Raw genomic sequence first — 15,551 nt, 5'->3', positions numbered from 1 at the left:
CCACACTCCATTTAACTTATTTAGATACTAATTATTAATTCTGATTTAACTTATCTAAAATTTAATAACCAAATAAAAGAGTATAAAACAATAATAAAACTATATTTCAAAACTACGTATGCACGTCCAGCCTACCGAACCAACCATGTGTCTATTTTTCCAGTGAGCATCTAATATTTAGACTTGGTCCAAAAATTGTATTTCAAAATATCTTTTTTTTTACAATAAGTCAAATCCACTTGTGCAATGGTGGCCATTCTTGTATTTTTAATTGGGTAAATTTTAGAAATCCCATAGTTTTAATATGAAATTACAATTTATCCCTCTTTAGTTTGTAATTATATTAATCCCTTAAAAAGTAACACAAACCGGATACATAATATGTAGCTCGGATACATTAAAGAGTATCTCGAATACATTATAACATAAATCAAATACATAATATGTAGCTCGGATACATAATATGTAGCTCATATACATTATAAAATAAATCGGATACATAATATGTAGCTCGGATACATTAAAGAAATACGAGATTTTAGAGGTTTTTAGAAATAGAAGGGGATATTGAAAATAAGGGAACATAAGATGTGTATTTCAGTAATTTTTTCTTTTTTAATTTTGGATAAATTACCTTATTAGACATACATCACTACTATATATACTAATATTATCTTTACTTTCAAACAATTACATTTATTACCACTTTTAATATTTTATACCATATATTAATATATTATTTGAAGATACAATTAGATTATTAGATACCCACATACTTTAAAACTAGGATTGATTAATTATCTGCTTAATTAACTATTTCACTCCAAATCAACCACTATCTCTTAATTCTCCTCTCCCGTATTTATCACTCAATTATGTCTCCTCCTTTATGATTCAGGAATTTCATCGTACAATTTCATTCCAACAATAGCTAATCTACTCTCTTCTTCTCAAGATATCATCACCATAGCCAACAAATTCTCCTGAACCCAAATATTATTTTGTATTGTTCATTTATAACTAGATCAAATCAAAGTAACTGCTACATAGAAAACTTTAATTCAGAATGGGTCTTGATTGTTTGTCTCCGGAAGAAATGGATCTTAGTTTTGATTATGTTATGCTACAATGCAAAAGAATCAAAGGGGGTATTATACAGAGTTTTTGTTTGCTGGTGTTCTTCTAAGGCTTTCTTTGGTTACCATGACATGGATTTGGTAGTACCAACATTACTTTGATATAGTCCTTGAAACATGTGTATCCAATAAGTAGTAATCTTAATTAAGATCTGAGTTGTATTTTTAGTAATGAGGTGTCTGACTATGTATATGTATCCACCATTAAATTTCGGATACATGATTTTTAACAACACGATGATATTAATGATACGACAGATACTCTACAGTCGTGATTTGTTCATAAATTCATGTGATTCAACTACATTTCATATTTAGATATACATAATTAAATGTATATGCTTATTATGTATTCGAGATACATGTTTTTGGATATAACGTATGAAATTTAAATACACATAATTAGATGTATATGCTTCTTCTTTTTGTATATTCCATATTTAGATACACATAATTAGATGTATATGCTACTATGTATTTGAGATACATGTTTTTGGATATAACATATGCAATTGATACTTGATACATCAAATTAGTACTAGATACATATAAAAGATACATGAAATTAATATTATATATATATAAATAGATACATAAAATTAATAATAGATACCTATAACAAATACGTGAAATTAATACTAGATACTTCTACGATACATATGAATGTACTTGCGGGACACTCATGTATCTAAGTGTTTAGTTTGTTGGATACATCATATATTGATAAAGATACATCAAATTAATGAATTTATTATTTTAAGCGTAATAATTTGAAATTAATCAAATTGCATTACCAAGATATACATGTTTTTTTATCTTATATTAATAATATTAATGAATTTACTATTTCAAATAATAATAAAATGAAATTAATTATCTATGCATTTTGAAAATTCTCAATTACTCCTCTAATTAATAAAATCAGTTCCAACCAATTAATTTAAATAAATAAATTTTGTATCTCAATTTTAAAATTTGGCAGATACTGCATGTATCTCATGGATTCAGACTCATGTATCCTAAGCATAAAATATGGTATAAGAAGTAATATTTGAAACTATTGAGAATCTTAGTAATTAAGACCTAAACTAGTGAGATTTATGTGGTTTGCCCTTTAATTTTGTCTTAGTTGTATTTGGTGTCCAAATGAATACTATGATACACATTATATTCTTTACGCAAATAAATGCAGTTGACACAAATTGTATTAGTTGAGTAAAGAATACAACAAATACAGGGAGAGATAACAAAAATTAACTACGAAAAATAAATATTGAAACAATAGCTAAACTTGAAATTTGAGACGTGTTAAAGGATATTATCCTTTAAGATATTTTTGTTAGATTAAGTATATCCCCAGAATTTAACCAACTTTTCAAATTTCAAGTACTAACAATTAGGAGAAACAAACTCTTTCTAGTAACAAAAATAATACTCACTAGATTGTTTAAGAGAAGAAAAACGTATCAATAGAAGGAAAGTTTTTTTTAAAAAAAAATATTTCCGTATACTTTTCTAAAAGGCAATAATCTGAATCTACAAGTCAAAGAATTTTAAAAAAATAATCTAAAAAGTAAATTTAAAGTATAATTTAGTTGAATTATTTTTCAAAATGGAACATGCTAAATTTTATATATATCTACTTTCGTTGGTAAACCAAAATTCATCGTGCCGTCTATTTGGAAATTACCATAAGTGCAGCGTTCTAACTTTTGTGCACAAATAGCTGGCATGAAACTGTTACGAATGGACCGAGATCAATTATAGCAAAGCAGTCCAATACTATGTGCGCGATCCAAAAATTAGCTTATATTAGGTACTATAGCTATAATTTTTAAAAATATATAATTCGCAGCTACAATTTTTTCAATTATTGCTATTTGCTTGATTTGTATAATTTGTATAAATTCAGAATTTGTATAATTCGGTTCCTGATTATATAAATCCAGAATTTTGGATATGCTTACCCTAGCTATTTATATACGATTTATGAAAAAATCATTATAAATTACCCTGTTTGTATGTTGGCAAGCGAAATATACAAACGGGGTTCTGAAAAATTCCTGAATGTATAAATACAGAATTTGTATATACATACTTTATTTGTATATTCGCTAGTGAAATATACAAATAGACAAAAATATACAAACCACATCCTCCATCGCAAAATTATAGCTATGTAGCAAAATTATCAAAATTATAGCTGTAGAGCCTTATTATGTCTGTTATGTTTATTATTTATGAAATTTTCTCAAAGCATATTCCATGAAAAGTAGGTTTATGCCAATTATTGAGTAGAAAGTATAGTATGGTTTTACTTTCTATACTTTTAGAGTTTACATTTTTCATCTCTATTCTTATTCATAGTAATTTAATAATTTGAATATTACAATTACGATTCTAAAGTTTTACTCGTTCTGGTTCTTATTAATATAATGAGGGGTTCGAATTTGTTATAGAAACTTGTATGCGAACTTCACACAAAACTGCCCTTTATTTCATGTTGATTAACAAAGGTTTCATGTAAATATTTCAATTACTTGACTTATTTGTATTGTAACTCGAGAGATATTGGATGAAATGGATAAGCTATTATGAGTGAATTAAAATGGATTAATAAACCAATATCGATTGAAATTTGATAAATTAAATTGAGATACAATAAATAAAATGAATAAGGCACCATAAGTAAAATGAAATAAATAAATAAAATAATTAATAGTTGAAAATGAATAAGGCACCATAAGTAAAATGAAATGAAATAAATAAAATAATTAATAGTTGAAAATGAATAAATTGAATATAGTGGATGAAATAATTGAGGTACATAAGTGAAATAAAATAATATCCAAGCTTATGAGTGAAACTAATTAGATGAATAAAATAATTACAAGTTGATAATGAATAAATTAAATTAAGGTATCATGAATTAAATGAACTAGACATCATAAGTGAAATTGAAAAGAGGTGCTATATAAGTGAATTGAAATGAATAAATTAATAAAGTTTAGATTAAAAAAAGAGCTGGAATTTTGAAATTTCAAGCTAAATTTAAGATAAAACATCTAAAGTTTTACGATCAACAAGACATTAATAATATTTAAAAGGCGACATATTTATATTATTAATTCATTTACATAATAAGTGCTTAACAAATAAATATTTTTCTAAAATGTAAGTTAAATTTTGTAATAAAATACTTTATCAGATATTTTTCTTCTTGAGTGAAAGTGTGAAACAACTTACTCTTGCATTGTGTGCTAGGAAACACTATGCTTAATTCTCATTTATGTTTGTAGCTAGGAAGCAAACACTCTAATAGTAAGATTAAATCTAAATTTTCATAGCTTGTTTAGCATGAGAAATAATCAACGAAACATCAAAATTTTCATGATCCATTCTCAAAATCTTCAAGATTTTTTAATAATTCATTTCTGGTGATATTAAAAACTATCCGCCTTATTTGGATGGCAAGTGATATAACTATCCATAAAATAAGTGATTACTATATATTTTTTGGATGACAAGTGATATAACTATCCATAAAATAAGTGATTACTATATTTTTGATAAGAATTGAAATATTAGTAAGTGTCTAAATTGAATTTCGCTAAACAAAGAGTAAATATAAACAATTTACCAAGTAAGGGTGAAATTTAATCCTTTTCATGTATGTCCCCAGACTTGTGCGCTCTTTTGTTACGCTACTCCTCTTCCTGTTGGCTGTTGCCCTCTTCTGAATTCGATCATGGAATTAGGGCTCAGGTTTCGTCTCATTCTCCGAGAATTCAGAGGAAGGCGTTGGCCTATCTTCTACTTCAAAGCTAGGGTTCGCCAATCTGATTTTGATTGGTCTGACAATCAGGTACACTTTCTGTTATTCCCTCTTTAAGTAGGTTTTGGCTTACCTCTAGCAATCTAGAATGATGAAATTATCATATGCATCTCTGTATAAACCTATTATACTTATGGAAATTGCTCTTATTTTACAGAATATAGTATTGGCCAAATCGAATAGATTGCGGATTTTAATTACTCTCTAGCCAACTATTGCTTTCTCATCTTCCAATAATCTTAGTAAATTTCTCAAGGAACAGAGAAATATAGTTGTAAATCCAATATTATAGTAAGCTTATAAGTTATTAACACTACGATAGAGTAAAATAAAATAAAAATACTACTATTCTCTTGGTTCCAGTTTCTGTGGCTATAAATTGTTTCGTTAATCATAAAATGAGAAGTTAAAGGTAAAGTGCTATTTCTTTTATAGACCAAAAAGGAAAGAGTGTTACATCATCAAACGCTATAGTCTATTCAAACATTACATCCACAAAACAGTTGGTAAAATACAATACAGTACAAAATGATACATTTTAGAAATAAGAAGCCAAATATAGTGTCAAATCTTGTAGAAAACAGAAGAACTAACTATTAGTTCATCTATTGTTGGTGGGAGTGTCATGTGGTGGAGTGAGTCCATGGAGAGGTGAGGCAGGTAGGGACTTAGCCATGATTTGTGTACTTCGGTTTGATAGAATTGATGTGGATGTCTTTCTGGCATGCACAAATTTTTCTTTTGTCTTGATTATAAGGAAGAACACCAGACGATACAAAATTAGTATACCGACCAGAATGACCATGTCTACCCACTTTGAGTGTCCCATTTCTGCTTGCCATCTTTCTCTCAAGATGACTTCTCCACTCATTATATGATTGTTTCCAAACATATCATCTCTAAACTTTAGTCCTTCAAATTCATTCTTGAACATACCTTGGTAAGCATACTTGTGGAAGGACATGTAGTATAGTGGGTATTTCCAAAGTATTTTAGGCAACTCACTCGGTAATTGAAAATAACCACCACTTAGTATTTGTAGTCCTTGTATTCCTGCCCCCGTTACAATGCCAATTAGGAAGTTCGGTACAATAGCTGCAACGTTCATCATTAGGCTCTCCACTATCATCATACTGATGAAGAGGACCAAAGCAAAGTAGATGAAGTGCTCAAATCCATTTTGAAATCCAGCAAGGAAATAGGCAATGGCACCTGGAACCAATGATATTAGTAGCACGTACGGTATAGAAGAAAGTGTGTTGCCTATGACAAAAGCAAAACATCCATAGTGCCCGTTCACATTTTCTCGTTGAAATACCTGCAGAATTTTTGTCCAAGCAGTTAATTAAGTACTCACGATAGTACAAAATAAATCATATAATTCGTTAATTGTTTTAATTTAAAGAGAAAATGATACTACCTTCATTTCCTCCACAAATGAAGGGAATCCACCGACCGTCATAAATGTCATAAATGAAACTACGAAAGCAACCATTAGACCTCTTTCCTGCAATATCCAAGACCGTGTTATGATCCATAAATTGTGTGCACGTCAAGAAGAACTGAAAAGTACTTAGAAATTAAGTTTTAAAATTTAATTGGTGTTTCCTTATCTGTGTTCTGTCTATCTATACCTCAATTGACCGATAGTTTGAGCCAACATTATAGTAGATGGAGCCAAGACTTAAAGCAATGGCGACATAAACAACGAATCTCATCCAATAGTAGCCAGGATCACGAAACATGTTCACAGTTGACCTCCTTGTAAGAACAAGGCATTGCGTCTTGAAGTTAGCATGGCTTCTTTTTTTCAACATTTCACCACCCTGAAAATATTTAATGGATGCAATTAGAGAGACTCCTTTCTCATCTCCTTTCCATTTTGGGGGTCAACTCTTTCTTAATTACCTGATGACATATTTCTGCAACATGGCTCTGAACTTCATGATATCCCTCTGATGATTTATATGAATTTATGAGAAGGTCTATAACTTCTTCTGTTGGTCGTCTTCCTCCAGCTGAGCCTTGTTCAATATCCTTTAAATAGGAACCAAGATATAATTTAATAAAAGGGTAACATTAATTGGTTTCTCTTAGAAAGAGGAAACATTAATAATTACCTCATCAAAGTCCTTGTTTATTGTTTTAAGAAAGTGATCTGATGGATTCTGAAGATATGGGCAAGGGAAACCGTTCCTCGTGAAAAACTATCATAACAAAAAACATAGAAACTAATCAAATCATTACATATATCACTTGTATTATATGCCCATTATATTACTTTGCAAGTTAATAGTCGAATAATGAATATATATATATATATATATACCTCAATTGCTGCACTAGCAGGTCCAAAATATACGGTTCTTCCTGAAGACAAAAGGCATAAACTGTGGAAAAGGTTGAAAACTTCAGCACTTGGTTGATGAATAGATGCAATAATGGTTCTTCCCTCTCTTTGACGTGAAATTCCGCTCATCACGTAATAAGATGCAGCACTGTCGAGGCCGCTGGTTGGTTCATCAAGGAAAAGAAGTTTTGGCCGCGTTAGAATCTCCATGCAAACACTAAGTCTTCTCTTTTCTCCTCCACTAATTCCTTTATTACCAAATCCTCCAATTCTTGTGTTCATTGCATCTTGCAACCCCATCTCCTTAATAGTCTGCTCTGCTATTTGTTTTTTCTCTGATTTTGTCATGGAAACTGGGAGTTGGAGTTGTGCAGAGTAGTAAACTGCTTCTTGAACTGTTAGTGTTGCTAACAGAGTTTCATCTTGAGTCACATATGCCTGATTTTATAGGATAAAGAACATTACCATGCATGCTAATAAAAAAAATATAATAATGTTATTGTGAAAAAAGGAAAACAAAATGAGTAGTGCATGCGGCATTCAGCTGAAGATTTTAATTTCTTACAGATGTTCCATACGAAAGTTTCTGTTTGTGACCATTGATCAGAATTTCTCCGCTCTGCCTCGTGCTGAAATCCAGTCGCCCTGGGAGGTGCCCATCAGGTCAGTCATATTTCGAAAAAACAACTAGCATTATAGCTGTTATTTTTGTCCCCATTGAAGATATTATATGCATCATTTTCTAAGAGATATAGTAACAATAGTAATATTTACCAGCTAAGGAATCGAGAAGTGTAGATTTGCCACAGCCAGAAGGACCCATAACGGCCAAGAGCTCACTAGGTCGAGCATAGCCAGTGAGACCTTTAAGTATGGATTTGCTTCTACCTTTTTTAGTGCTAACAGTAACCCATAAGTCATTCCAAGTCAAGAAAACGCCTCCACTTTTTGATCCCATTTGTCCTTTCTCAGCATTATTCAACTCTACTTCCTGCAACTCCATATCCAAATTTACAGAAGTCATGCAATATCGTGAAAATTTGTAGGAAATACAAAGACTAAAAGGTGGTTTATTTCTTTTTCATGCAAAAGGTATGGGGTATTTAAAGAGGTTGTAGTCATCTTTGTCAGCTAGGGCTTTAATGAGATAATATGTCAAAAAATATCTTACTATTACAAACAGTTCAAGGGAACCAACTCATTTATGTTTCTCTTTGGAGTCTGCATTTTCAGCTATTAATGGCTCGTTCTCATCCTAACTCTCATTTTTCTTTTTTTTTATTCACTCGTCAACTCTTGCTTCTTTGATTTGAATAATTTTTTTCTTTCATGAAGTTTGGGACCATGGTAGAGATGGTCAGATATCTTTAGTAATTCGTAACCAGTAGGGAAGTCGCTTTCTTTCATTACTATGTATAATATAATAGGTTTAGCAATAAGTAGCTACCTGTTTAAGCACACAGTTAGGCTGTTCTTAATTGATTCTTGTACTCTATGGCTAGGTATATGTAGGGGTGGGCACTAATCCGTTTAAAACATAAACCCAGAAATGTGAAACTCCACAAAAAAAACTGAAATCAAATTAAATAGAATCTTAACTGCTTAATGAGGATATTTACAATTAGAAAATTAAATGATCGACTGAACAATACAAACCCAATCACTACACCATCTAAAGGCATTACTTAAAATGGCCAAAATTGAAAAATCACTACACCGAACCGAACTAATTTTGGTTCGGTTTCAATTTTAACTTTTACTGAAATAAAAAAATTGAACCCAACTGACTGAATCCCCAGGTTAACAAAACCAGTCATGTACGCTACATAGAATTGTCATATGTGTTATTAGCGGACAGCTTCATCTACTCTTATAGAAGCAAATCCAGAATTTGTATGAGTTTGAGTTTGGAATATTACAGTGAATTTCTCAACATATTTACAAGATTTGAGCCAAAGTTATTGAGTTTGAATGAATCTGTACGTCGTCGGAGACTAGTCTAAAAACTTTCATGTGGTCGATTCATCATTCAAGACTTGATCCAAAGAGCTTGGAATAATAGAGGAAGAGAGTATTTACTTTATTTCACCAAACAAGTGAACAACAACATATTAATTAGCGAATATGGAGCCCAATATAGCAAAACATAATTATAACATAAACTTAAATATCACTTGTACAATTGTCGATAAGAACTTGATAACGGGTGAAACATATACACAGAAGAATAACATCATTGAAAACAATAGCATTTGAGGTTAAAATATACCGTAAAACCTCACTAAATTAATATAGGTGGAAGTGTGGAACCATGAAATATAATTATTTTATAGAGATATTATTTAGAGCAACTTTCACATATAGCAAATACAAAAATCATATTTGTATACTATATCTATAGTTTGCATAATTGCGCTCCATAACAAACTTTATTTTTGCTATGGCTATTTCACTATACATATACACAAAAGAAGCAATTGTATAATCTGTTTTGGTATACATATACAAAAGAATCAATTGTATAATATGTGTTTGTATAAAGAGAGAAAGACAAAAGAGAATTGAGTAGGGAGAATATTTGTATTGTATAATTATAAGTGTATAGGACGAAAATATATGTATTTGCATGTGCATATACAATTTTCTCTCATTTTATACAAACAGAAACGCAATTTATACATTTCTATTTGTATAAAGTGAGAGAGGCGAGAGAGAGATTGGCGAGCGAGATCTGGGAGAGGGGGAGAGGGGAACGAAAATGTATGTATACACNAATATATGTATTTGCATGTGCATATACAATTTTCTCTCATTTTATACAAACAGAAACACAATTTATACATTTCTGTTTGTATAAAGTGAGAGAGGCGAGGGAGAGATTGGCGAGCGAGATCTGGAAGAGGGGAACGAAAATATATGTATACACACAATTTTCTCTCGCTTTATACAAACACAAATGCATTTTATACATTTGCATTTGTATAAAAGCGAGAGAGGCGAGGGAGAGACTGCCGAGAGTGGCGAGCGAGATTCACTAGGGAGAGGCGAAATAGAAACAGTTTGCTACGGGGTACAATTAAATCAAACTGTGGTTATGACATTTAATTTGAATTAATAGTTGTTATTATATACAATTTTTCCTATTATTTAATCGATAAATTAATATTTATTAATTTAAAGAGTGTTTTGAGATTTAATGAAGGTTAATTTTGATTAAATCAAAATTATTGTACTTACTAATTTATATATCATATTTATTGAATTTACATACAAAAATAAATTTATTATACAAAAAGTACAACGAATATATCAATATTGATAATGAAGTTAAAGATGATACAATACATTTGGAACCAGTTACGTGTAAGGAAGTATTTATTGCCTTTTGAACTCCTCACAATTTTATGATGCAGTTCGAAAAGACAATATCAGGACTTTTGGATGCAATAAGAAAAACTAGAGATGAGCTTCAACTAAATTTAAATTTTAACCAAAAAAAAATAACACAATAGAAATATAAAATCATATTTCACTAAATTATCTTAGATATATTTGTACTTTAATATTAATGAGGCCATATATTTATATCGGGATCTTCAAAAAATATATTATCTTATTATCTTATCGAAATGAGTGATTTTTTTCATTGGTCCAAGTTGAGACCGAAGAAAAATATTGTCTTAGAGAGATTATTAATTTACCAAGCATTAATCTAGTGAGATTTTACTGTATGCTATATCTATTTAAATGATATAAATTAATATTATATCTCAAATGTGTTATTGTTTTCGTTGTATCTCACTTGATCTATATTTACGGATGGAAAAAATAAACTTAATATAAATCTCAAAATTTCAATTATGCCACATAATTGAGATAAAGAGAATAATCATTTTTAAAAAATAAATCTCTATACATGTGAAACACTAAAAAAAAGTCAGAAATGATTGTGATCCTGAACACGTTCTCGAACTCTTGATAGGAAAGTCCAACGACCATGCACCAAATATCAAGCGAACAATTTTGGTCTCAAATTAAAGATACGTAAGAATGTATCAAAATATTTTTTAATTTTGTAATTTTAAATATATCCAGTAGAAGCTTAGAATTAAAATTGTTATCTAAAAAGTAGAGAGATATTATTTTCAAAGCAGACTAAAAAAGAAAATTAGACTAATAAATTGAAGCGGATGGTGTAATAAATAAATTAGAGTTTCAGCAGTTAGAGAATGCTTTTATTAGCCAATTCGTTTGGATTTGAAGTCTGTTACAGAGATCAATCAACAATGATTCAAACTATACAGATTTAGTTATAGAGGTCAATCAATAATTAATCAACATGGATTTAGTTATAGAGATCAATCAATAATTAATCAACATGAATTTAGTTATAGAGATCAATCAATAATTAATCAAAACATGGATTTAGTTATATAGAGATCAATCAATTATTTGTCAACTACATCACCATCAACCTTTTTCCTTTTATCATATATTTTAGAATTCCCATTTTCGTACACAAAATAGAAAATTTATCAACATTTAATTCTCTCTCTATATTTTTTACCATATATTTTCGAATTCTTTAAAATTTTCAGATTATAGTCTATAATATTATAAAAAATAAAAAAAATAGTGAATGACAGTTTTATTTATTATAAAGTCTTTTAAGCGGATTTTTATCCTTTTAAAAGTAATATAGATAAGTGTATATTCTTGTACCATGGCTAGGTATATGTGGTAGGGGTTGTCAGTGGCACTAATCGACCGAACTCATTTTTGAACAAATTACAATCACGAACCGAATAGAACAAAATAACTACAAGAAAAAAAAAAAGGAATTGAACTCCACAAAACAAACTGAAATCAAATAGAAGCTTAACTGATTAGTGAGAAAATTTACCATTTGGAGATCAAATGGCAACTGAACTGTACAAACCCAATTATTACACCATCAAAAAACATATAATGAGAATGGCCAAAACTGAAAAATTGAATTGAACTGAACAAATTTTGGTGCGGTTTCTATTCTAACTTTAACCAAATTGAAAATGGAAAAATTGAACTGAATTGATCGAATGCCGAGGTTAGCATTTGTATTAGCGGACAAAGTCATCTACTCTAATAGAGGCATATCCAAAATTTGTATAGGTTCAAGTTTGGAATAATAGTACCACAACTCGTTTGTTTAAGGGCCAACAAAATCTGTTAATTTTTATTTGTTATTGAATTTTTTGATATATTCAAAACGGAAGTTACTGAGTTTGGATGAATCGGTAACTTATGCTTTACATCTTGACACAAGTTACTTCCTCACCAATCACCATCTTAGAGGGACTAGTCTTTATGCCTTACATCGTAACGCAAGCTACTTCCTCACCGGTCACCATCTTAGACGGACTAGCCTAAAAACTTTAACGTGGTAAGATTCAAGACTTAATCCAAAGAGCTTGGAATTATAGAGAGATAGTTATTATTTCATATCACCAAACAACAATATTAATTAGTGAATATTTAGCCTCCCGCCCTCACCCCACCCCACTCCCAACATAAACACACCTCTACAAAAATTATTAAAACATAATTAATACGTAAACTTAAATATCACCGGTACAATTGTCGATAAGAACTAAACAATACGTGAAACAAGGAAATGTCGAGTAATTTTTAGCAATTTTATTAATATGTTTCTTATTCCCATTGCTTGCTTCTCTAATTTTATCACATTTTGGGGTGATTTTTTTATATTTTTTTAGAAAAAAGTCAACGAAAGATGAGCCCATACCACCTGATTACCAAGGATTATTTTAGAAATCACATGGGAGAAAATAAATGCTTTTGAATAAGAGGCTAAAACATAAGTTTGCTTCATTCATGGAACTTTCTCTTCACAAAATGTATTTACTATAGTTATGGGCTTTTGTGAGAGAAACACAACACTATCGATTCCGAATTAAAGAGAATGGGCCAGTCCATTAATACTACTACAACAACTCACATTAACTCTTCTTCCCAACCAATGATTCAATTCAACTTTCTTCATTTTGGATAGGTCTAGGATTATATATTATATACAAATACAATTCAACTATTCAATGTGACAACTCAATCTAATTTAGATTTCAGATCTCAAATACTTAATTCTATTTAATTAATGACGTCGGTAGCATTTTATTATTTTATATAGCTTCTCATTGAATTTTGGTCTATCATTGTGATTTCAAAGAGATAGTTAATGGAAATAGATTTTTGTTGTGAGAAAATTTTTAGTGGTAATTGAGTTAATGTCATTATATTCAGAGTTGTGAAGCCTTTAGCGTCATTTAGATAAAGTGTAGGTTATAAATACCAATATTTATTATATGGCAAAAGTTATATTATTGCTGCTAAATTCTTTATTTGTTGTAGTGTTTTTCGAGTGACATGTTGGACATTTAGTGGCAATAGATTTTCCTTTAGTATTGTTGCGAAAATATTTAGTGGTAATTGAGTTAATGTCATTGTATTTCGAGTCGCTAAAACCTATAACCACATTTAGAGAGAGTGTTGATTATAAATATCAATATTTGTTATTCTCGCTAAATATATTGCTCGCTACATTTTTTATTTGTTGTAGCATGTTTTTCCATTGAAATGTTGGCAAAATTATATATAAGCGGTATCAATTTGCGACAATTTAGCTTGCAAGTGAATTTGGGTCTATCGTCGTGGTGATTTTATTTAAGATTTTACTGCTACCCAAAATTAAGAAATGGAGGAAGGATATTTATTTTGTCTTATTTTGAAATAACGTCACATCCTAGAGCGTTTCATGTGTGTACACATTTATTTATTAGAAAATTATTATTTACACACAAATATTAGAAAAAAAACTTTTGTAATGTGTGGGTCTCCGCCATTGCTTCCAGCAATTTTCTGAAGTATTCTTTTAGCTGAAACGTATTAATGAGTTTGCTAACTATATTAAGCTGATCAAATTTAATGACCAAGATATTACATTTTATATCTCATACTCTTATTTTTAGTCTTCATAAAAAATAATGATAGTGCCATTTTCTATTAGGAAATTGTTTAACTTTAAATTTTTCATTTTTAGTTAATGACATGCTCATATATCATAAGAAATGTCATAAGATGCCTATAAAAATTACAAGTTGCAAGTGTACATTAGATATATACTAAAGTCCTTTCGTTATAAACTTGTACTTAATCAAATACTGTCATATACATGAAAGGAAGGCAAATAGTATTAGACAATTTTTTGCTTGTTGAGGAAAAAGATACACGTAAAAGGTTTGCCGTGTTTTACACGTTTTGAGGATAAGCTTTGAATTCAAAGAAAGCAACGTATGGGAAATAGCCCATATATGATCACAATATCTGCTCTGCCATACTTCCAGAATAATACATCAAGTGGAAGAGGAAAGGGAAGGGAAAGGGGAAACAATCGAGGGGATTATCAGGTGGAGAATCGAACCCTCATCAACAAGGTGAAAGTTCACGTAGTCAATTAAAATCAACTGAGCTATTAATATTTAACAATTACATGTATGATGTAACTATTTATTGATTACGTAGATTGACAAAAAAGGGGGTGCATATACATCTTTGAAGTAGTTTGGGGTTATAGGACCTTTTCAAAATTTAAGCGTCTCTTTAAGGTATGAAGAATAATTTGAGTAGACTGTATTTTTGCTCATGGAGTTAATATCTTAAGAGTTACTCAACTATTGACGTTTCACCTATAGAGTTACTTAATCATTTTATATGATTTTTTCATTTAATTTTACTTATATGAAAATTTTATTTTGAGCATTTTTTTTTGAAAAATAAAAAGCTACATACCCATCTTTATCATTTTAGCTAGCTAGTCTTGTTTCATACATGGTCTGATTTTCTTGATTATTTACTCACTGTTTACTATATATACGTAGGGGTGACAATTTCAGCCCATCTTAATGAAATGAGTTCATTTAATTTATATTTAATGACTTGAATCACTTATAATTTAATTGGATAAATACATGCTTCAAGTTATTTTAAGAGTTTCTACAAATATGGTCAAAATGGATAAAAATATGAGTATTCATATAGACTCATAATAGATCACTCACTTCTCACTTCTACTCAAAATTCTAAATTGTGCTAAAAAATAAAAATTCTAATATTAATTTTTATTTTTCAAAAAAATTGGAGGGTGGGTGGGGCTGAGAGGGGGAGGGGGGGGGGG

At 29.9% G+C, this 15,551-nt stretch overlaps 1 protein-coding gene and 1 long non-coding RNA gene across 2 annotated transcripts; one reads left to right on the top strand and one right to left on the bottom strand.

Annotated features, from left to right (window-relative positions):
- Positions 1-4,823: 4,823 nt before the first annotated feature.
- Positions 4,824-8,263, top strand: LOC125874550 (uncharacterized). The gene is made up of 3 exons (XR_007447279.1): positions 4,824-5,001; positions 7,321-7,984; positions 8,099-8,263. It is a non-coding gene; the product is annotated as an uncharacterized LOC125874550 (long non-coding RNA).
- Positions 5,378-8,345, bottom strand: LOC125874539 (ABC transporter G family member 1-like). The gene is made up of 8 exons (XM_049555443.1): positions 8,096-8,345; positions 7,887-7,966; positions 7,301-7,759; positions 7,092-7,178; positions 6,880-7,008; positions 6,606-6,797; positions 6,392-6,478; positions 5,378-6,289 (listed from the first exon to the last, which is right to left on the bottom strand). Exons 1-8 carry the CDS (start codon positions 8,343-8,345, stop codon positions 5,573-5,575), a joined length of 2,001 nt encoding a protein of 666 aa, XP_049411400.1. The 3' UTR covers positions 5,378-5,572.
- Between the last annotated feature and the right edge of the window lie 7,206 nt (positions 8,346-15,551).

This window comes from Solanum stenotomum, chromosome 1, assembly GCF_019186545.1.
Source record: "Solanum stenotomum isolate F172 chromosome 1, ASM1918654v1, whole genome shotgun sequence".
Taxonomy (NCBI): domain Eukaryota; kingdom Viridiplantae; phylum Streptophyta; class Magnoliopsida; order Solanales; family Solanaceae; genus Solanum; species Solanum stenotomum.
This window is presented reverse-complemented; position numbering and strand designations above follow the sequence as displayed.